The following is a 24,035-nucleotide window of genomic DNA, read 5'->3' as shown; positions in this document are numbered from 1 at the left end:
TGACATTATAACGCCTTGAATTTCAAACTGGCCAATCAGCGTGCTGCATCTGACTAATGCTACTTTCTCCGGAGAAGTCTGCATCAAACCCATAGACTGTAAACCGAACTACTTCAGACTGGTGTGCCACTGGCTTGTTTTATTCGTCATTGATCACCAAGATGCTTTATCAGCGGGCTGGATTTTAGGGATTGGCCTCATAAACCAGAAGCATTTGGAAACTTTTTAAAGGTTTTTCGAGAGGGTTGCACTACTAGCATTGCTAGCTAGTGATGGGCATGAAGCCCCATGAATCACTGAGGCTTTCCAGCCCATTGCTTCACCAAAAGGTTCACTACTCGAGACCTCAATGAAACAGTGAATACTGCCATCTGCTGGACAAATCAACATTACAGACCTGAGCTGAAAAGTATGATTTATTTATGTGTGCAGAAACAATAAACAATTGATATTTAGATAGTATGATCATGTGTTAGTTGGACAACAACACAGATATGGAGCTCTGTTCTTCATTAAAAATACAGATTACACCTTTTATATTTTTATTCAAAAACACTTGTTCAGTCAGGACCACTTTGTCAAGGAAAATACTTTGACGCAATTACGTATATTTGGCGGTATGGCTCTGAGGGATCTCCCTGCCCTTCCACGTGCTTACGTTGGAAGGCATTAGGCAGGAATAGCACACATCCCTGCCCTTCCCGCGCATGCAAGGAACGCCATAAAGCAGGGAGATAAGCCGCAACCCCCAAAACACCATATCAGGCCAACGACCCTGGCCTTCCAGGACTGTGTGGAAGAGCCAGCAGGAGGTGATAAATACAAGTTAAAGTGAAAGAAATTAACCAATGAGTACGAGCTACCTACAAATAAGTCGATCATATGCTTCAACACTTATTTAAAGCTAGCTGATGAAAGCGCATGCATTGCTTTGATCATCTAAATAGTGTGATACTCCGGCGGGAGATATAGCGTAGCTTTGAGCGACACAGTTGCTATGCGAAGCAGTTGTTTCTGTTCCTGAACGAATGTAATCATCTGGATAGCGATTTCCCTTTAACCGTGGCAAAGAGTGGCTCAGAATGGCTGGAACGGCTTCTTTAAGCGATCCTTCATAGAAGAGAGGGACGAAAAACAGAATTAATTTCAGATATCAGTCTTTCCATGATTTCAGGAAGATAGAAAGTGTGAATTAATATTAACATCAGTAATATCGATGCAACTTAACATGTAGTGAATTTGCCACCCCTGATTAACCCGTAAAAGGCAGTGAGCATCATTGTTTCTAATAACAGATTGAAATAAACACCAACACACCTCACCTTTAAATGGGTGATTAACGTAAATACCTCTGATTAGTCTTTCAATCGAGGAGAGCTGCATTATTAACTTAGAACATTTGGCCTTTTGCTATTGAAAACCCCCAAAACCAATGGAGGAGGCAGCATCTGTATATAGCTTAATGGCGGATGAAGATTCAAGCTTGTCACCAGAGAAGAATGAGAGCCATCCCAACTGCACAAAAGGGACCTGAAAAGGAGCTTGGACCTGCTGCCTGCATGAATTTAACCACATCCAAGAGTTTCTCTACGACGCCTTTGCAAACACTTTTATCCAAGCAACTTCAATCAGAGTTGAAGTACGGTGCAAGCAAGAACCTAGAAAAGAGGAAACAATATTAGTATAGAAATCATCCTTAACCAGACAAACCGACACTGTATTTCAACTAATCTTCCAAGGTCTGGGAGCCTGGATATAAGCAGATGACCTGGGAAATGACAAGTATAGCAATATAAAACAGCAGGGCAAAGAAAGTAATACCCCTTTTTTATTTTGTAAGATAATTGTTGCTTTTTGTACGATAATCATGATTTTTACATGTGTTATGTTTCCAAGAGGTATTATGTTGCTGCATAAAGTACTGCACAAAACTTTGAAGACTTCAGTGGCTTAATGATGTTGTCTTCAGACAGAGGAATAGCTTATGAAAGTTGTTTGAGAACAATGAGACGCCGAGCTGAATTTAAATGTGGATAATCCACTAGCAGAAAAACATCTGGTTAGCTGTCCATCGTTTCCGAAGATGACGCTTGCTTCAGGATTGGGGAGGGGGTCAACGGCGCTGCCGTTGGTGCCACTTCTCAAATCTGTTTTGATACGGTTTGTATTTCCATATCCAGAGAGCAGCAAGAGGACAGAGTTGAACCAAGGTAGGTGAACTGGTCTACATTTTGAAGTGGAATGCTGTTTATATGGAAGCTGGGGGGTGGAGAGGTTTGAGAGTAGATTTGAGAGATGACTTCGGTTTTTTGAATGTTAAGCTGAAGACCAAAGGATTGATAGAGACTGGCTATTGTGTTGAGGGCATGCTGCATGGATTCAGGACTGTGTGCTAGAATCGCACAGTCATCAGCGTATTGCAGTTCAGCTATGCAGCAGGATTTGGTCTTTGTGTAGGCCTGCAACCTCCGGATGTTAAAGAGGCTTCCATCAAGGCGGTATTCAATAGGAACACCATCCTTGTGTCCTAAGGCACGATGAAAAAGGTGAGTGATGGAGCCAAGACACAGCCCTGCTTTACCCCAACATTTACGTTGAAGAACTCTGACTGAAGTTCTCCTGTGGAGACTCTGGTTTGCATCCCGTCATGCAGCTGTTGCAGGATGGTGAGGAACTTGGGTGGTACCCCGAGCTTGGAAAGCTGTTTCCAGAGACTGAAGGAATGAGACTGTTAAATCTTTGTGACTGTTAAAGTTGTAAATAATTAGCAGCTTGCAGCTCACTGTAGCGTTGAGATTAGCACAAGCACTTGAAAAGTGATGCATCAAGAAGGCTTTCTGCAGCATCATCTACCTTGGCTGTCCCTTTTTTAATTATTGGCATTGAATTATACTTTAACCAGCAAAGCTCCTTGAACCAGACCTGTGTAATGTTCTCTGTTGCATTAATAATTACAACTTTGTGGAGATTCACGTTGCTCTTTATTGCCGTTCACTGTGCCATCACGTTCCATTGTATACAGTCATAAGAACTACAATACCCAGCATGCATTGCTACTTCCGCCTGGACTACAGTAAGTGTTGAGGGACAAACATGTTTCAGTAATACAACATCTCCCTTTTTTTTTTTAACACACAGCACACATGTATAGTGTAAATCACATCCACTCAAAGCAGACGTCTTCAACGATAACTCCTTATGCAATAAACAGCAAATGATTATGATATGTACAAACAGTACCTCATATCATATAGTGTAATAACAATTTGGTGAGATATGAGAGGTTCTTTGGTGTTTGAGGAACGCCTTTCCTGGCAGATGGAGCACTTTTCAACCGTTGCAGTGATATCTTTTCCCATTCCTGGCCAGAAGAGGGCGTCCCTGGCTCTTTGTTTGCTCCTCTCAATTCCCATGTGTCCAGTATGGATCCTTTCCAACATGTTTGGTCTGAGTGCTGCAGGTACAATGATTTTGTCACTTTTGAACAAGATGCCTTCGTAGTGTGAGATCTCTGAAGTTCCAAAAGTCAGTAAGTGTTGCTGGACATTTGTTTCGGTCCTCAGGCCAGCCTGACAATACAGTTTGTTTCAGCATTTGGAGCAGCGAGTCATTTTCGGTAGCTGTGCGTATTTCTGAAAGTTTTTTGTCACTGACAGGCAAGCTTTTCATCAGGAAGCGATACAGGTCTCGTAGCGCAGCTTCATTTGACACGGCCACTTTTATTCGACACAAGCCTCAATGCCTCAGTTCATTTATCCCATCACTACCTATGTCATGAAAATTAAAAAAGGCATACATATACCTATGTTGAAAAGTAAAAAAAAACGGCATACATATCTGTTGCACACGAATGCAGGGAGGTTTACAAATTAAAAGCACCGTTGACAATTCATATATAAATGTAGCAGCTTCCAAAAATGTATATACATATATCATATTTATATACAACTCCCAAATACATTTGTGAGTCCTTATTCGTGCATTTGTTTATTTCTGTGTGCATCTATTCATTATGAGACTGTTCTGACCGCATACAACAACCCCTCTCCCTTTGCCTTTTAAATAAAGGAGCTGTCAGATTATAACGCTGCAGTTACCTGTGTCCTAAATTAGCATGTTAGCAGGCTAATGTTAGCGCTCTTTAGTTAGCTTGTAGCTTCTCATTGCATGTAAACTGACAGAATAATCAGTGAGTATGTTCTTCTTCTTTCTCTTGTCCTTGACTAACACAGCTTGTAAAGGAGGAGCCAGCCGTCCCGTCCATGTCAACACATGGTCCTAGATGGTCTGGATTTGTTTGGACCAGACAAGGTAGGCTCTTTGAAGGCCGTTTTGGACGCCCCTGGGTTTGCCAGATGTGACCTGGTGAGAGGCAGGTTACACCTGGACTAATCACCTGCCAATCAAAGGATAAATAAAAGAAAAAGCAGAGGAACACAAAGATGACATCCCACATCTGTCTAAGAAAGGCAGAATAATGCTTGTAGGTGTGCAGACCATGATGGTTTGATGCTGTGTAAGAAAGATCAAATAGCTTTTATTTAATTTATTCGATTTATTGCAATTATTTATTGATTTATTGCATACATATCAAATACAATATTTACAATACAAATACATAAATAATAAAAATATAAATATAATAAAATAATATATAATAATAAATAATATATATAATGCAAAAATATATTGCATACATATCAAAATGATTTCTTAATTATATGTAAAAATATCCAAAATAAATCTCTGCATTCAAACTATAAAACCTGTTTGTACCTTAAAGGCACAGACATATTTATCAACAGCCAGAAATATGTATTATTTTTTTATAAATGTATTTACTTCATCGAGTAAAAAATACACAATAAACTTAATATCTCAAATCTTCATGCGTCTTTGCAGGTCAGGTCCCTTATAGGCTTCAGTTCCTCCTCAGAGTGAAGCCTTATTTGAACGATGGCGAGCATGCTGTGGTACTCTCTCGTTTCCTCGGGTTTGCTCTCCAAAAACGTTTCCATATTTTGTTTCGTCCTCAACATGTGGACCAGCCTGTGGACCAACGTTCCCTCGTAGCACCTGGAGGACATCAGGGGGAAAAAGACGGTAGATTTATCATCACAGGTGTCACTTAGCTGACGTCAGGAAGTGAAGTTTGCTGTGTCCTTGAACTCACCGTGCGATCTGTGGTTCAGGTAAGGGGAAGCCCAGCAGCTGGTTCAGGTGGACGCTCTGCCTCAGGCATCCCTGCCATTGGTTGAAGGAGTGGAGGACATCAGGGTCCAGAGGTAGTTTGAAGAGTTTCTTCTCTCTCTTCAGAGCTGAATCACAAACACACACTGAGGATTGAAAAGTGCTCTTTCTTGCATTGCTCCTTACATCTCCATAAATAATGAGACAATAAGCAGCTGATTCATCCTGAGAGTAAACATTATGTTGGGACTCATTTATTACCTGTTCTTTGTCTCAATGAGTCTCCATGACTTATTCCCAGCAGGAGCGCCTTTTAGGCTCGGCTCTCTGCAGCCAGAAACAGGTAACTGCCACCAGGAGGCGCAGGTGAGGCTGCAGTCCTTCCAGAGAGGCCTCAGGTACCCCCAGAGCCTCCAGTAACACCTGCAGACGCACAGAGGGCTCCACCTGGGGACAAGAGGTCAAAGGTTAATGGGGAACAGTGTGGTTAAATTCAATACTACTTTGTTTAAAGCACACCAGATTGAAACAGAATATATTTAAATAAACCGGCTGCATTCTGTTTCCTGTTCTCCAGGATGTTTTTCTCCACTCTTTAGTCCATAGTGTGATTCTGTTCAACTGCACGGAGCATTGATAGAAAGACACAGATTCTTGTAATAGTGTGGACTCTACTGCCCCCTCGTGATGGGGAGAGAGAGAGAGAGAGAGAGATGAGGAAGAGTTTTTGAGTTACACTTTTAATGTTTCCTGTTAATTAGATATGTACATTACAGAAAATATAATGCAGCCATTTGATTACATAGATTAATCTTGAGTTCTCTACACTCTCCAGCGGGTGCTCGAGGGTCCATGGGAGTTTGCCCAACCAGTTCACACGTGCTTTGTGGATCTGGAGAAGGCATTCGACCGTGTCCCTCGTGACGCCCTGTGGGGGGTGCTCCGGGAGTATGGGGTTCGGGGCCCTTTGCTAAGGGCGGTCCGGTCCTTGTACAACTGAAGCAGGAGTCTGGTTCGCATTGCCGGCAGTAAGTCGGACCTGTTCCCGGTGTGCGTTGGCCTCCGACAGGGCTGCCCTTTGTCACCGGTTCTGTTCATTACTTTTATGGACAGAATTTCTAGGCGCAGCCAGGGGCCGGAGGATCTGGTTCGGGGACCGCAAGATCTTGTCTCTGCTTTTTGCGGATGATGTGGTCTTGTTGGCTCCATCGAACCCAGACCTTCAGTGCGCACTGGGGCGGTTTGCTACCGAGTGTGAGGCGACTGGGATGAGGATCAGCACCTCTAAATCTGAGGCCATGGTTCTCGACCGGAAAAAGGTGGTTTGCCCTCTTCGGGTCGGTGGGGAGTCCTTGCCCCAGGTGGAGGAGTTTAAGTATCTCGGGGTCTTGTTCACGAGTGGGGGGAAGATGGAGCGTGAGATCGACAGACGAATTGGTGCGGCGTCTGCAGTCATGCGGTCGCTGTATCGGTCCGTCGTGGTGAAGAAGGAGCTAAGGGTGGCTGGGCGCACCCTTAGAGATAGGGTGAGGAGCTCGGTCACCAGGGAGGAGCTCAGAGTAGAGCCGTTACTCCTTCACATCGAGAGGAGTCAGTTGAGGTGGTTCGGGCATCTGGTCCGGATGCCCCCTGGACGCCTCCCTAGGGAGGTGTTCCAGGCATGTCCCTCCGGGAGGAGGCCTCGGGGTAGGCCCAGGACACGCTGGAGAGACTATGTCTCTCGGCTGGCTTGGGAATGCCTCGGGGTCCCACCAGAAGAGCTGGAGGAGGTGTCCGGGGTGAGGGAAGTCTGGGTGTCTCTGCTTAGACTGCTGCCCCCGCGACCCGGCCCCGGATAAGCAGCAGAAAATGGATGGATGGATGAATCTCGAGTTATTCAGGAGATTTCCATAAATGTGAAGGGGTTTTACATACGTATTTAATCTACCAGCATAAATCTCTTCTCTATGAATCTGGGCTGATAATCAGTATCAGTGTAACGGACTTAAATCACTCTTCTTTGAGTAACTAGTTATTTTGAGGTGTTATTTTATTTGTGCAATTTTTGATTTCAATGGGTCTTTTATTTTTTGATCTGGTAATCACTGGGCGGAAGTGAACGTTCTATCTAAAAATGCATGACTTGATGTAAACAAGGGAAACAGGTGTGCAGAGCAGAGAACAAGAGAGGGACACTATCTTATTGTGTAAATTAAGCGCCTAGCTGGAAGGGGAACAAGGTATTTCTATGGTTTAATTGTTTAATTGTGCATTGCTTATATGGTCATGCTAATTTTAAGTTCTTTTCTGTGGTCACGCTAGCTTTTTGGCGCCTTAGCATTGTTTTATTTACCTGTGTTTGAAAGAGCTAATTGTATGCTATTCATTATTTAGCTCTTACGTTGTTTCATGGAGAAACTAGATTTATGCTCACAATAAGGACTAAAGCTGAACATAAATAAAGACTCTAAAACATCTGTAAGCTTCACCATTGTCTGGCTGGGGTTCGCTACAATCAGACTAGATCAAGTGATTTGCTAAAGTTGAGGGTTCCACCAGTTAGCACCATCATTGGGAAAACATAATTTACTTTTAGTGCTGCACACACCTGGAACACACTTACAAAACACATTCAAACTCAATACAGATTAGAGATACAATACAGATTTTCTGGATCCAGGAGATCCAGAAAAAGAGGCTCTCGGTCCGGTATCCAAGTAAAGCGAAGACGTGCTGCGGCGCACGGGGGCTCCGTCGTCTTCGGCTGCCGGGACCACGCTCGGTTCCTGCGCCAGATTCCTCTCCTCGATGTGTGCGTCAGCGTGTCCTCGCTGCCGCCTGCCCGCACTTCAACAACTGTCCTGGACCCTTCGCAGTGCTGGAGCCATGGTCAGGGGTTTTCATCGCCATCGCCTACTTCCGTGTTTATGCCGGCTTTTCCAGCATGGACCAGCTGGAGCTCACGTGACCGCTGGATGTGCCTTCGTCAAATCCCGCTCCTCAACACGGACACTACCTCCGAGACGTCAATCCATGTCGGCCTATTGAATGCTCGTTCAATTGCGAACAATTCTCATTCACTAAACGATCTTTTTACAAGAGAAAACCTGGATATTATGTGTCTTTCAGAGACATGGCAGAGAGATGAAGAGTTCATTCATTTAAATGATCTCTGTCCACCTGGCTGCTCTGCTGTCGGGAAGCCCCTGTCGCCGTGGTGGTGGCCTGGCCATTGTTCACAGGGAGGTCCAAAAATGCAAACTGATCCAGTCCCAAGATTTCTCTTCGTTTGAATCACAGATGGTTAAGATGGGTTCCTCATCCCCTTTTTACTGTGTGTTGATCTACCGTCCTCCTGGCCCTGCCGCTGTCTTCTTAAAGGATTTTAGTGACTTCTTGTCCTCTATTATAAAGCTGGACTCTGTTTTAATCCTTGGGGATTTTAACCTTCATGTTGATGACAGCTCGTCTTCCCCTGCAATGGAACTTCTAACATTGACTGAAACTTTTAATTTTGAGCAGCATGTTTCCTAGCCCACTCACCAAAAAGGCCATATTTTAGACTTAGTTTTTACGCTTGGCCTAGACATTTTAAACCTGTCTGTAAATGATGTTCATTTGAGTGATCATAGTCTTGTTCTGTTTGATCTGCACTTTTGTCCTGAGCCCAAGCCTTCAACAGTCAGGTCTCAGAGGCGTGTTATCACTGCTAATACTGCAGATAGTTTCTCTCATTTATTTGATCCTGTCTTGGTCATGAACTGTCTCGATGTAGATGATCTCACTCACTGTTTTAACAATCACTGTGTAGAAATTCTGAACCAGGTGGCTCCTGTTAAAACAAACTCCTCTACCAGGGAAAAAGCTCGCCCGTGGACTAATGAAGACATCCTAAATCTAAAGAGACTATGTCGAAAGACTGAACGCCTGTGGAAATCCACTAACCTTGAGGTGCACAGGCTCTACCTCAGGGACCTTGTGTCTTCATACAATGTGATGGTCGAAAATGCCAGATCCGAGTATATCCACCAACTGGTAGCACTAAATAAGAAAAACCCCAAAGTGTTATTTGAAACGATAAACTCACTTGTATGTCCTGCTGCCCCAGTTACCCCCGTGTTTTGTGAAGCTGACAGCAATGCCTTTTTGAGATTCTTCACAAACAAGATAAAGATGATCAAGGACAACATCCCGCCCCCTCTTCGTGTTACCCCTGCTGTTTCTGAGCCTGTCTCCAGCTTGTGGTCCTTGTTTAGGACTGTGACGGTTGCTGATATTTCAGCAGTGATGTCTAAGATGAAGCCCTCCTCTTGCTCATCTGACGTCCTTCCCTGTAGGCTTTTTAAAAAAGTGTTTGGGGAAATTGGCCCGTGTGTGACCAAAATGGTTAACCTGTCTTTGTCCACTGGTGTGTTTCCTACTGCATTCAAACATGCCATAGTGGAGCCATTACTAAAAAAAGCAGGCCTAGACCAAACAGATCTTAATAGCTTTAGGCCTATTTCTAAGCTCCCTTTAATGTCAAAGATCCTTGAGAAGGTGGTCTGTAATCAGTTGACCCTTTTCCTGGATCAAAGCAGCATCCATGAACCGCTTCAGTCCGGTTTCCGTAAGCAACACTCCACGGAAACGGCCTTACTGAAAGTGTCCAGCGACATTATGATGGCTGCTGACTCTGGAAAGTTCACAGTCCTGGTTCTCTTGGACCTGTCCGCAGCTTTCGACACTGTAGACCATCAGATTCTGCTGAAAAGACTGAGGGATCAAGTTGGACTGTCGGGTTCAGTTCTAAAATGGTTCTCTTCTTATCTAACTGGACGAAGCTTCAATGTAGCAGCCAACCAAATAAGGTCGGATTCTGCGGACCTGCTGTGTGGTGTGCCTCAAGGTTCCGTCTTGGGTCCTGTCTTGTTTTTGCTGTATTTGATCCCTCTAGGAGAGATCATACGAAGGTTTGATGATGTTTCTTTCCACCTATTTGCTGACGATATCCAGCTGTACTGCTCTTTTAAGCCGTCCGAGATCCAGAAGCTGAGCTCCCTACGTCTTTGTCTGATGGAAATCAAACAATGGCTCAGCGAAAATTCTCTGCAGCTCAATGCAGAGAAAACAGAAACATTGATTCTCGCCCCTGATGACTCAATTCCAGGGATTAAGCAGTTCTTGGGGGACCTAGGCCAGTCTGTGAAGCCTAGTCTTAGAAACCTGGGAGTTATTTTCGACAAAGACATGTCTTTAGTCCAGCACTGTAAACAGCTGTCAAGGAACTGCTTCTTTCAACTGAGGAAGATCTCCAAACTTAGAAACATGGTTTCGCAGAATGATTTGGAGCTCATTATCCATGCCTTTGTGTCTTCACGTTTAGACTATTGCAATAGTTTGTTTTCTTGTCTTAACAAGAAAGAGCTCTCTAGACTGCAATTAGTTCAAAATTCTGCAGCAAGAATTCTGACCCGCACAAATAGGAGGTCCCACATATCCCCTGTTCTGAAAGACCTTCACTGGCTGCCAGTGTCTTTTAGGTTCAGGTTTAAAATCCTGGTTCTGGCCTTCAGAGCCCTACATGGTCAGGCTCCCTCTTACCTTAGTGAGCTGATCCAGCTTTACGCTCCTGTGCGAGCGCTGAGGTCTATGGATCAGAACCTGATAAAGGTCCCTCGAGCTCATTATCACACTAGAGGTGACCGGTCTTTCCAGGTCGTTGCTCCGAGCCTCTGGAATGATCTTCCATCATCCTTGCGCTCAATTGATTCAGTTGACACTTTCAAGAGTCAACTGAAAACGTTTTTATTTGTCCAGGCTTTTAATTAGTCTCTTTTAGGGCTGCTATGATTTTTGTACTGTCTGTATATTGCTTGTGATGTTTTTAAACCCTGTTTGTGAAGCACTTTGTGGCCCCTGCCTGCGAAAAGTGCTATATAAATAAATTTTACTTTACTTACTTACTTTACGTGTTCACACCGTCGTGGTGTCACGTGTTCACACCGTCGTGGTGTCACATGTTCAGATGTTGGAGAGGTGGCGAGGGCTCAAGAAGAGCGCGCCCGTCGACTACTTCCACGAGGTATGACCCCCCCCTCCCCCCCCCCATCCTCCCCCGCCATCCCTCCTCCACGGCGTGCCGTCCGGCCTGAAGGACTCTGACGTCTGGAGGAGGGGGGCTTAAAGGATCTCACAGTCCATGGCACTGACTTCATAAGACTGCAAAGACTTCTCCTGTGAGATCCTCTAGAGGGAGGAGGACTCTGGTCTGGGACCGGAGGAGGTTTCTCCTGGTCTTGTGAGGGAGGCTGAACTGAGAGGACATGAAGGCTGCTGGGAGATCTGCCCCTCTACTCTGTGTTCAGTCCAATAACACAGATCCACAGCAGCTCCTTGGCCCCTCCCCCTCCCTAACCCTATTTTGTTGCACAAGCCGACAGAAGGAGGTCGTGTTGATTCCTGTTTTAGGTTCAAGTTTTTAGAATAAAGAATCATATTTAAGCCTTTCACATAATTTAAAGGAGGTGTTGTGTTGAGGAGTTTATTAAAAATGATCTTTTTTTCATCTGACTCTGGACTGCAGTTTGTTTATTTAAAATGAGTCTGTTGATGTTTTCTGGAAGCTTCTTTTTGTTCTTCTGCTCTTTGACAGTTTTCACCAAATGTTTAATTTGGTCCTGGAGTGAAAGATCAGATTTATTCTCATTAGAGACTTTTTTTATTCCTCAAACTGATTATTCATCGAAGAAATGAAAACATCCAGACAGTGAGTTGTTGCAGCTTTAAATCTTTTTCTTTAATCAACATTTCTTCCTCTCCTAAGATTGTTTTTAACACGTTTGATCTGATCAGATTAATATTTTTTGTTGACAAACAGTTTTTATTGAACAGATAAACCGTACAGGAACTTTCTGACCAATTTTGAAGTCAATTCAAATATAAAACTGTCCGATCAGAGCGATCAGGAGCACGTTACTCTGATGAAGCTCTCAAATCTAAGTTCATTTATGTCTTTTCCCTGGGAAGCTTTTTCTGATCCCTCTCGGTCCTAAAGGTTCTCCACTGAGAGCAGAGAAAGCTGTGATGCAGCTGCAGGTTGCTAGGTTACAAAGACGCCATGTTTGTTTGTGTGCTTGTTTACAGTTTGTGTCAGTGATGAAAACAAAACAACTTTCAGGAGCCAAACTGTTGATTTTCCACATTAATATATCAGAAATCAAGATGACTCAGCAGTTTTGATTGGATGAAGGATCAGAGTTATTCACAATAAGGCGTGTAGCTGAGCTGATTGACAGGTGGGCGCCGTGTAACGGTTTGTCAGGAGGCTTAAAACCCGCCTCAGCTCTCAGCCTGTCGTTAGCTTGACTCAAAGTTAGCCTGAGACAGCATTTCCAGCACGGAGACCGCCATCCATGGGACTCCAGCGCCCCCTGCAGGAACACATGGGGGACTCCAGCGCCCCCTGCAGGGACACACGGGGGACTCCAGCGCCCCCTGCAGGGACACACGGGGGACTCCAGCGCCCCCTGCAGGGACACACGGGGGACTCCAGCGCCCCCTGCAGGGACACACGGGGGACTCCAGCGCCCCCTGCAGGGACACACGGGGGACTCCAGCGCCCCCTGCAGGGACACACGGGGGACGGGGACTCCAGCGCCCCCTGCAGGAACACACGGGGGAATCCAGCGCCCCCTGCAGGAACACATGGGGGACTCCAGCGCCCCCTGCAGGGACACACGGGGGACTCCAGCGCCCCCTGCAGGGACACACAGGGGACTCCAGCGCCCCCTGCAGGGACACACGGGGGACTCCAGCGCCCCCTGCAGTGACACACGGGGGACTCCAGCGCCCCCTGCAGGGACACACGGGGGACTCCAGCGCCCCCTGCAGGGACACACGGGGGACGGGGACTCCAGCGCCCCCTGCAGGAACACACGGGGGAATCCAGCGCCCCCTGCAGGAACACATGGGGGACTCCAGCGCCCCCTGCAGGGACACACGGGGGACTCCAGCGCCCCCTGCAGGGACACACAGGGGACTCCAGCGCCCCCTGCAGGGACACACGGGGGACTCCAGCGCCCCCTGCAGTGACACACGGGGGACTCCAGCGCCCCCTGCAGGGACACACGGGGGACTCCAGCGCCCCCTGCAGGGACACACGGGGGACTCCAGCGCCCCCTGCAGGGACACACGGGGGACTCCAGCGCCCCCTGCAGTGACACACAGGGGACTCCAGCGCCCCCTACAGGGACACACGGGGGACTCCAGCGCCCCCTGCAGTGACACACGGGGGACTCCAGCGCCCCCTGCAGGGACACACAGGTGACTCCAGCGCCCCCTGCAGGGACACACGGGGACGACGACACTCAGACTTCAAATCTTCATATCTACAGTCTGTGGTTATAAACTCAGAGCGCCCTCTGCTGGACAAACTACATGTTGACAACATTTCTAATCTTTGTGTTATTTTCTTCAGCCAGTTTATTTTTTACATTTTAACTCAAAGGTCACATGATCTCCTCCTCTTCAGGTGAAATCAGTGTCCTCGCTCCTCTTCATCATGTGTGTGAAGTGTGTTGTTGTAAATCCACTCTGATCCTGTATTTGATCATGTCTATAAACTCCTCTATTTCAGCCCTGCTCAGAACAGGCTGTTTCTGTGTCTGTAGCTTTAAATATGTAAATGAGCTGTGTCTGGCCACGCCCCCTCTCTGGAAGGGCTCGGGTGTACTCGCTGCTTTCTGGCTCCATGTCCTATTGTTTACGGTGAGAAGGCAGACTCAGAGGGCAGAACAAACACCTAGCTGTGGGAGGGTCACCCACCTGGGGGAGGGGCTACTGCCCTTTGTGATGTCATGAAGGGAACATCTCCAAACAGCCTGTTTGACCACACATTTTCTGAAAAGTGGAGCAGGCAGAAGACGGAGAGGATGGACTTTTCTCATCACTGGGGGGTTTGTAGACAGACAGAGAAACATTTTTAAGGGGATTTAGTGGAATCACCTTTAAACAAACTTTCAAACAAAGAGAAATTTCTCCGAACAGGAGAGATCACGGAAAATTCAATTTAAAACGTTTAACAAAATACCAAAGACAACTGATCTGAAAGATGAAGTACTTGATTTATTCTATTTATTTGATTTGTTACAGACACATTGATTTTATTACATAAAGGTATAAAAAACTGCATTCAAAATATAAAACCTGTTTGTACTTTAAAGACATATATACCAACAGCCAGAAATATGAATATATATTATGTTTTTGTAAATGTAATTTAATAAATCGACAAAACAATTGATTGTTTCTTTCCTAACATTAAAACAACATAAAAATAATTTTAATAAATAAAAAAGACAGAATAGTAGTATTCAAAAAAGGAGTAGGAAGAAGTATAAACGTATACATTTCTACCCCATATTGCATTTCTTCTCTTAGTTTCCAGATTATTACCATCTTGACGATTATTTACAACACGTACAAATATTTAGTTTGTTTGCCTCCTTAAAGGTATAACAATCCTAGTGTATCCCATCCTATTAATCACTCAATGATATAACATAATAAAAGCCGACCACTAATGTAATTTCTCCTCTTCCATATACCCATCAAAGACAGATTCTTTGTGAAGTTTTTTTTAAATGAATAATATTTGTGCTCTATTTCAGCTCGTCAGCTCCAGCCCGTACACACAAACAACAATACAATTAAATACAAAAATAAAATCTCGAATCTTGAATGAAAAGGAGCAGAAAGAAGAGTAATCATATATAATCTGCCCCCCATTAATACACAAAACACATCATTCAAATATCAATATGTTTGAAAAATACCTCCAGTCATTGGTATGTTTGGGTAGATTTTAGCCCTTGTACACGTGTAGGCGGGTATTTCTGATATATATTTTTTTTTTCTCTCAGCTTGAGAAAATCTTCATCCTGTAAAAAGTCTTTCTCGCTCCTGCTCACAGTTTGACACCTCAGGAGGGTCTCTCTTCAGGGCTGAGACACTTTGTGAACAACGTTCATATTTAAAAACAATCTAGTCTGAACTTTAAGGGGAAACTCTGAGAAAATCTCCTGATTCAGAATTTTCTCATTCAAAGCAAATCAGTACTTAGGAGGCTTCGTGAATTCGGCCCCTGGTGTTGTCATGATAAAAACAGCACCGCGTCAGGACTAAAGGAGGTCAGTGAGACCCTCAGTCAGTGAGGATGTCCCGGCCCCTGCACTCCTGTTTACGAGCCATGATCAGATTGTTACAGCGGCTGCTCCTCTCCTTCGATCTGAACCGAGTCCTCACGGACAGTTTATAATCCAGAACAAGCTCCTCGTGCACTTGGACAGCACTGCTGACCTCTTCTTCTTCATACAGGTAGAAGAAGTGATTCAGGGTGGCAGTCAGGTCCTTTACAGGGTCCTGTTCCCGCTGTTTCACTCTCACCAGTGTCAACGCCTCCTCAGAGTGAAGACTTTGAACGATGGCGAGCATGCTGTGGTACTCTCTCGTTTCCTCGGGTTCGTTCTTCAAAAACTTTTTCAGTTTTTGTTTCGTCCTCAACATGTGGACCAGCCTGTGGACCAACGTTCCCTCGTAACACCTGGAGGACATCAGGGGGAAAAGATGGTAGATTTATCATCACAGGTGCCACTTAGCTGACGTCAGGAAGTGAAGTTTGCTGTGTCCTTGAACTCACCGTGCGATCTGTGGTTCAGGTAAGGGGAAGCCCAGCAGCTGGTTCAGGTGGACGCTCTGCCTCAGGCATCCCTGCCATTGGTTGAAGGAGTGGAGGACATCAGGGTCCAGAGGTAGTTTGAAGAGTTTCTTCTCTCTCTTCAGAGCTGAATCACAAACACACACTGAGGATTGAAAAGGGCTCTTTCTTGCATTGCTCCTTACATCTCCATAAATAATGAGACAACAAGCAGCAGATTCATTCTGAGAGTTAACATTATGTTGGGACTCATTAGGGTGGTTGTCTGAAAGGCAAACCACACTACTACTATTGCCAATATAATTATTCTGCTTATTATATCCTAAAATTTTGGCACGCTAAGTCTCCCACAACGTTTGCGCCACACAAACAGCAGCTTGGCCCCGAATAGTGCGCTATTACTTTGTGGAAACTTCCGGCACACGGTGTGAACACAAATAATTCGCCCCACATAAAATGAATGGCAAAAATTCAAATCCTCGAGTGTAACTGCCAAAAACTTCAGTTTTGGAAACATATTTGTAAATCGCGATCCTGAAGTCATTGTTGCTCGCACATACAAACAAAATACATCAAAATAAAGCTCTGAGTGTCCTCTCACTCATAAAGCAAAAAGTAAAACAATAAAATGTTCCAGTCTCTCAGGGGAGACATTTGTTTGACAGTCACGCACTACATACACACACATCAGGCTCTCACTCTAACTGATGTCCAGAATTTCACAGTTTTCACTCATGTTTTAAAATCGCCCCTGTGGTCCCAGTCTGAATGTTAGATGAAAAATAAAATATATTAAAACGTGTGCCTATTTGTTCTGTCGCTCACAGTCCAAACGGATCAGTGATACCATGTTTAGTTTTTAAGATATTTGAGGTTTTGCGAGCAGTGGTAAGCCCATTCAAATACATTGATGGAATGTTCTGGCAGATCAAAGCTGAATGTCAACCAATCAGTGAGCAGCAGGTGTTCAGAGTTACAGTGATGACATCATCGTTTGAGTGGAACAGAGTTCTGTCGTAGCTGTTAGCTGACTACAGTTAAACACTCTTACTGCAATATAACACACAAACACAAACACAGACACAGACGGCAACCACCCTCACAATTTCTGCAGGAATTTCCTAGTTTATTACCTGCTCTTTGTCTCAGTGAGTCTCCATGACTTATTCCCAGCAGGAGCGCCTTCAGCAGAGTCTCGTCCGGTTTAGGCTCGGCTCTCTGCAGCCAGAAACAGGTAACTGCCACCAGGAGGCGTAGGTGAGGCTGCAGTCTTTCCAGAGAGGCCTCAGGTACCCCCAGAGCCTCCAGTAACACCTGCAGACGCACAGAGGGCTCCACCTGGGGACAAGAGGTCAAAGGTTAATGGGGAACAGTGTGGTTAAATTCAATGCTGTTGTTCATACCACATCTGTAAATTGAAAAGGAATTTGTTGTAACAAGGCTGTTTATTTTCCTTTTAAATTGTGCCACATTTAAAAGGAACATGCATGTGTGGGATAAGCAGCAGAGCTATGTATGTGGATTGAAAAACTTGCCAAATCTTCTCTTCCAATGCCAAACAACTTATTCCACTGTTGCTATTGACTCTTGTTTTGAGGTGATGACAATGCACAGGTCCTGCTACAGTGGTCAGTCTGATCTAACCTGGATAGGGCCCTTGCCATCGGGTCATTTCAAGCTGGTGTTCCACTCAACCAAGTTGATGCATTATTGGGAGTGAGCTCGAGGAACTACACAGTGGCAGAACCTCCTGGCCTGTTTGAGGGTCATGTCTGGCCGATGAAAACACAAGAACTACTAGTACTATTTCCAAACTGAGGCCAAGTTCCATATAACGGGATGTTAGAGACAGGCTGCCAAGTGAGCATCCCAAGAAGACGAAACCCCAACAAGACCGATTCCTAATCCTGTCAGCACTTAGGAACAGAAGGCAGTCTTCTCCAGATTTGCGGTCAAGGTTTGTGGAACTATATGACTGATAGAGATGGCTCTCTACTCAGACAATCTGGTATAGACTGCACATAGCCATTCTCTGGTATCATAGAGCTGCCAGGAGGCCTGCCGTGACTGCCCTTCACTGTTCCACCTGTTTGCACTTGTGTCAGCAACACGGTATGTTCAGTGATAAGTCCAGGTTCTGCCTACGGCAATTGGATTGCAGTATGCAGTAAGTGTGGGGAAGATGCAGAGAAAGCTATGCTGATTGCTGCACCGAAAAAATCTTGGTTTTTTTCAGTAAAACAAGACTTGTTATCATTGGAGGCAATCTCGATGCAGACAGATATCGAGACTTTGCAACCAGTGGCAATCCCATATTTCCACAATCCGGGACCTAACTCTGACTCTGTCCTCCAAGATAACAATGCTCGCCCCATAGACCAGGGTTTATCAGAGACTACCTCCAGAATTTGGGAGTGGACGGTATGGAATGACTTGCCTGCAGTCCTGTCCTTAAACACATTGAACACTTGTGGGATCAGCTTGGGCATGCTGTTCATTCCAGAGTGATCAACACAACCACATTGGCTGACTTGCGACAAATGCTGATAGATAGATAGATAGATAGATAGATAGATAGATAGATAGATAGATAGATAGATAGATAGATAGATAGATAGATAGATAGATAGATAGATAGATAGATAGATAGATAGATAGATAGATAGAGGAAGGAGGAGGTGCCAGACTGACACGCTACTGAGGCTCCTGTTTGTTAAATGAATACATTTTTAAAATGCCAGTATGTCTTGACTACCATCATCCAATACACTAAACAAAAGTCAACAGCAGATTAAGCTGTTTGGCATTGGCAGAGAAAATTTGGCAAATTTTTCAAAGGTGCAACCTGCTCGTGTCATGTCAGTGAAGAAAGAAAGAATTCTATGGTTGATAATAGTGAGAGCAACTCACACAGTCATGCAAGGAACAAATGTATGAAAGCTTCACCTTGTTCAGTGACTTGAGTTCCAGCCACTTAGGGACCCCACTGGCTGCAGGTTGTACTGGGAAGCTTTTTAGCTCAGGACCTTCCCTGTCATTCTCATACACTCGTAGCTTCTTTCCTCTGCCCAGCAGCAGCCTGTACATCACCTGGCGTATCGGCCTGGAGGTCAGGTGAGCACTGGGAAAGTCTGCCCTGTCCACCGGGCAGCTGAGGGCAATGCTATTCAGCAGTAGCACATCGAGGACGTCTGAAGTCAGCCGTGCCTGCATCACTGGCTTCAAGACCCAACTTGCCATCTCCTGGAGGACAGGACAAAACTACATTTAACCAGGTGTGTTCAAATGTTCTTTATATTATACTGAAAGGTCTGAGATGGTTAAGCGTTTTAGCAGACATTAAATACTATCTTTGTTCATCAATATTAAGATGAGAGTTCATCCTTTGACTGGTTTAACTTCCCAGAGTCCAAAGGAAGGACTTTGTCTCACTGACAGTCTGAGTCTAAGAAAAGGAAAATGCACCAAAACCTCTTCAATAAAAACATATTTAATTACCTCTTCTACTTCTGGGTATGGAGGGGCAACCCCATGAATGAAGAACCTCTTCAAGGAGCTTGGAGAAAACTGGTACTCCTCCATGCCTAGATTCAAGCCCTCCTTCACCTCTGCCTTTTTCTCCTCACTCAACTCTCCCAACAGTCCTAGTGCTGCCTCAAAGGCCTCCTCGGGTTGCTTGAACTTCTTCAGCCAGCAGAGCAGCCCCTTCAGGCGCTGTGGTGATTTCCAATTGACTGCTGGAGCGAACTCAGCCCAATTAATAGAAGCATTCATCCTGTCCAGCTTCACGTAATCATTTCCAGCCAAGGCAGCAAAGGCTGGCAGGAGCTGGGGCTCTATGCCAAAGACAATGCAGAAGCTGGAGGAGTAGTAGATCTTAGAAGGGATGTAGCTCTGTGAGTCAATCCTCTTCATCACCTCCCAATGGAAATGAGAAATGGGCAGCAGCCCCCCTGGGAGGTCAAAGATGAAGAAGTCGCTGTCGTTGGAGAGAATCGGGCACTTCCACTCCTTGGCCAGGGCAGCGATCTCCTGGTCAGCCTCTGCATAACACTGAGCCATCGGGACCTCCAGCCGGGCCAGGGTTTGCCTGAACACCAGACTGGCCATCTGTGGCAAGACCTTGCCTTCCTGAGACTTTTGATGGCCTTCATTGATCCCATTCACAGCCTGCATGGTTCCCTCCACCGCTTGATTGGCTTTCCTAATCCGATCCATTGCTCTTAATCTAACGGTTTCATCCTTCTTGGTAGTAAGATCAGCACCCCCGTCCAGCACCACGTACGGTGAGATGCCGCAGTCTTTGAGGGCCTTGACAAACCTCTCAACAAGCTCCTCAAACGCAGCATACTCCCCACCCCGAATTAGGTCCAGACCTGCAAAGAAAAAACGATGAATGAAACCACACATTTTAACGGACAAACATCATGTCTGTAAACATATTTAAGAAGTCATTTGGTTCACGTGGATGAGAGACAAGAACTCCCAGAATGCACAGCACCGCAGGTCGTTCCCACTGAAGCTACGGAGCTCTACAGACATTTACTACAACACATGCAGACTTTTCCTCAACTGATTCCAAGATTTCTTTCAGAAGGAATTGGCATCTTAGAAATTCCTGGCAACAAACAGACTCTATGTCCATGGGACACTCTGTGTCCTTTGGCAAAAAGTTTGAGCACTGACACCACCAGTCTGACCCAGCTCGAGTTAGCCTGGACTCCTTGTCCTCACATCTGCCGACAAGCAGGTCTTGTGACAAACATCCGATTTCAGCTGAAGACTGTCATCGTTTCACATCCATATCGTTTGAAATTGAAAATACTTTTTCACATTCTCGGTTCTTCTCAGCTTTCTGCACAGAGCCTGTTAGCATAGCTTCCAAGCAATATGGCCGACTTTAAGTTTTGATTCTGGCAGTGAGGTCACGCCCACTGATCTGTGATATGTCTGAAGATTTAGTGGTTGAAAATAAGAGGAACTTGGGATGCAGTTTTCCCTCTCTAACCACAGCAACCTCCATGTTTACAGAAAACAAATATGGAGCCGTTCAGGGTAAAATGAGGGCCTGATGCACGACTATTCAATAATACTACAAAGTTTCTAATGATACAAACCTTCATGCAAATGGGGAAAGAAACCCTTTAAATGAAAAAAAGACATTAATATGGAACTTTAAATACATTTTTAGTGTTGGTTATTTGGTTTTTTGAAGCAGGCTTTAAGCATGTTAATGTCTGCTGTAAAAACAGGCTTTTTGAATCGGTGTGTATGTGACTTCCTGTGCTTCTACAGCCAGCCTCTAGTGGACACTCATGGAACTGCAGGATTTTGATACATATTGCACAATGGACAAATGGACTTTTTTTTTTATCTTTTAAGGAAAAAGCTCCAAATCACCGAAAAGCAAAAATAAACACATTTTAAATGAAACACAATGTTCCTTTATAGCAGCCGAAAATCCCCTGAGAAGTTGAGTCCTCACAAACAGACCTGATTTATATCAGGTTACAGCAACATCAGACCTTAGTCATGTTTATTTTTATCCATGCTGTGGTCACTATGCATAACACTGTGGACCAGACTGAAATTATTACAACTGTCCAACTGATTGCTGTGAAAGTTTGTTAATGCACTATTTATCCTCCATTGGACTGATGTTAGCCTCGGACTTTTCCTGTAGCGCCACCATGTGAATCATTTTGGTAGTTTGAGTGAAATATCTGAACAGTTCAGGGATATTTTTACTGTGTGTTGTTAGGGGCTTGTACACATGTGCAATAATGCAATCACATTTATTATATGTTTATATAGCTGTCTCCAAATATCATCACTTTCAGTCAAACTAACAACAGCTGAGAGCCTCTTATCAAACCGCTACACCGCACAGACTAGTCATTTTGGTTAGCTACGTACCTAACTATGGATAACACCTAGCGTTCATGAAATCAAAATGAGTCATTTTATAAAGAACGCACCACCCATGCAGTGTCTGCTGAACGAAACATGAGCTAATCAGACCTATTTGGTTTTTGAACCAGGCTGTAAACATGTTGATTATAGCTGTAAAAGCAGGCTGCTTTATGGGTGTGTACGTGACTTTCTGTGTTTCTGCAGCCAGCCTCTAGTGGACACTTGAGGAAGTGCAGGGTTTTGCAAAAAGCAGGCTGCTCCCATAGTTTCATTCTTTTCATATCAATGTGGCATATTTTCTTTTGTTTGTACATTTAAATAAAGACTTTGCACATTCATTTCATGAGACAGGTTAATAGGAAACAAAGTCCCCGTAATCTAATCAGACCTATTTGGTTTTTGAAGCAGGCTGTAAACATGTTGATTTAAGCTGTAAAAGCAGGCTACTTAATGGGTGTGTTCAAATGTCTTTCTTTTTTGTGAAGAGAGAGAGAGAGAGAGAGACAGAGAGAGACAGAGAGAGACAGAGAGAGAGAGAGAGAGAGAGGGGGGGGGGGGGGAGAGAGAGAGAGAGAGAGAACTACAGGGGAGCCAGAGTCAGGAACTTTTCATTGGTCGGACAGGAAACTAAAATTTTAATTGGTCATCTATCTGCTCTACAGTTTACAGCTCTGTTAATTTCAAACCATGAATTATTAACTAATCATAAACCATGTACCTTCAGTGTGAGATTTTAAAGGCCCTATCTGTTGACATTTCTTCAATCATTTGAGATGTTGTTGATATATAAATATTTAAAATACTGAACAACACAATTCATGAATAATGTGTGCTTTTGCTCAGTTGATCAAATAGAAGTATTCTCTCAGCACTCCTCACTCAAACTGACTGCCAGCGTCCCTCCACTGACGTCACATGTTTATAATACACTGAATGTTGCAGAGAAATTATGCTAATTTGGACAAGAGGGCGGAACTGGAGAGCATCTGAGCGCCTGTCTGAGGGTCTCCATCAATGGGCATCAGTCTCTGGATTTCATGCTCTGACAATTTGTGCACGAGCCCAAAAACGCTTCAAAGACTTTTTCATATTTAGCTTCTTAACTTTGCACTAAATTGATGCATTTTTGTCCCGGAGTCCCAGTCCAGCGTCAATGTACATTTATAGGGAGTTTTTATGGAGGAATTATGAAGCTTTTCATTCTTTAACAACAAATATTAGACTCAAATAAACTCCCAATACACTGACGTCATCCAGTTAAGCGCTGTTAGACATTACACGTTATGTAACAGATATAAGTATATAATAAATATAATAAAGTATAAATACAATAAAGCTTTAAATGAAAAATAAATGAAACATTTAAATGATTTATAAGAAGTCTGCAGACTGGCTGATTGGTCAAATATAAAGGTAAAGTATATTAGCTGCCCTGTAGACTCATAAAGTATAGAATAATAAACTGCAATGACAGCTTTTTATTTTATTCACCTGAGTCGAAGTAGAGCAGGTAAAGGAAGTTGCAGCCGTCGATCACCAGCCGACTCTTCTTGAACTCGACGTCCCGGTAGACCTTCGGGTCGGTCCCTATCAAAGTGGTCAGGCCTTGAACCCCCATCCTGGGTCTGTTTTGTTTTTGACGCTCCGCTGTCAGCTGCGCTCTTTATACCGACTCGCGCCCTGTTTCCTTAAGTTTCACTTTCCTGACATCACACTGACGTGACTGTCAGCATCAGCAGCTGCAATCAGCCCGCAACATGTCCCAACTATTCCAACCATTACAACGTCGTAACCTTCCCCTCATGTCCTCTAAATTAGAGGTTCTCAACTGGTGGGTCGGGACCAGAAAGTGGGCTGTGGAGTCTTTTTCAGGGGGTCCTGAGTGCCCATCAAGAAGACCATGAAGCACCTCAAAAAATGTTGTTTTGTTTAATTGATAGGAGAGCAACTGTTCTGGATCTCTTTTGTAAGACGACACTCATTATACATGTGTAATGGACTGTTGTGACTGCGCGCGTGCGTGCGTGTTTCAGTCTTCACGCGCGCGCGCAGTCACTCATGTCATTCTTATCTGTTCCCAAAGTGCATCTTGAAACGGGGAGAGCAGTTTCAGGTTCGCTGGTGCTGCAGGAGGATCTGTGTGTGTGTGTGTGTGGGGGGGGGGTGTGGGGGGGGGGGGGGGGGGGGGCGGGGGCGTGCAGAGCTCGAGGTGACGCCCCCTGGTGGAGTCTAGATTCACAGATAGTGACAGACGGTG

The 24,035-nt window shown here is 44.7% G+C and overlaps 2 protein-coding genes across 4 annotated transcripts in view; one reads left to right on the top strand and one right to left on the bottom strand.

The window, feature by feature from the left end:
- Positions 1-24,035, top strand: part of atp2c1 (ATPase secretory pathway Ca2+ transporting 1) — a 271,948-nt gene that overhangs the window by 100,205 nt on the left and 147,708 nt on the right. The gene's annotated exons all lie outside the window — the stretch shown is intronic.
- LOC306824796 (single-strand DNA endonuclease ASTE1-like) lies at positions 14,369-23,403 on the bottom strand. Its single transcript, XM_079345148.1, has 6 exons — positions 23,270-23,403; positions 19,364-20,241; positions 18,812-19,108; positions 16,999-17,203; positions 15,848-15,992; positions 14,369-15,751 (listed from the first exon to the last, which is right to left on the bottom strand). Exons 1-6 carry the CDS (start codon positions 23,394-23,396, stop codon positions 15,352-15,354), a joined length of 2,052 nt encoding a protein of 683 aa, XP_079201274.1. The 5' UTR covers positions 23,397-23,403; the 3' UTR covers positions 14,369-15,351.

This window comes from Symphodus melops (genome assembly GCF_947650265.1).
Source record: "Symphodus melops genome assembly, chromosome: 5".
Lineage (NCBI taxonomy): Eukaryota > Metazoa > Chordata > Actinopteri > Labriformes > Labridae > Symphodus > Symphodus melops.
The sequence above is the reverse complement of the archived record's forward strand: the minus strand, read 5'-3'. Positions and strand labels throughout refer to the sequence as shown.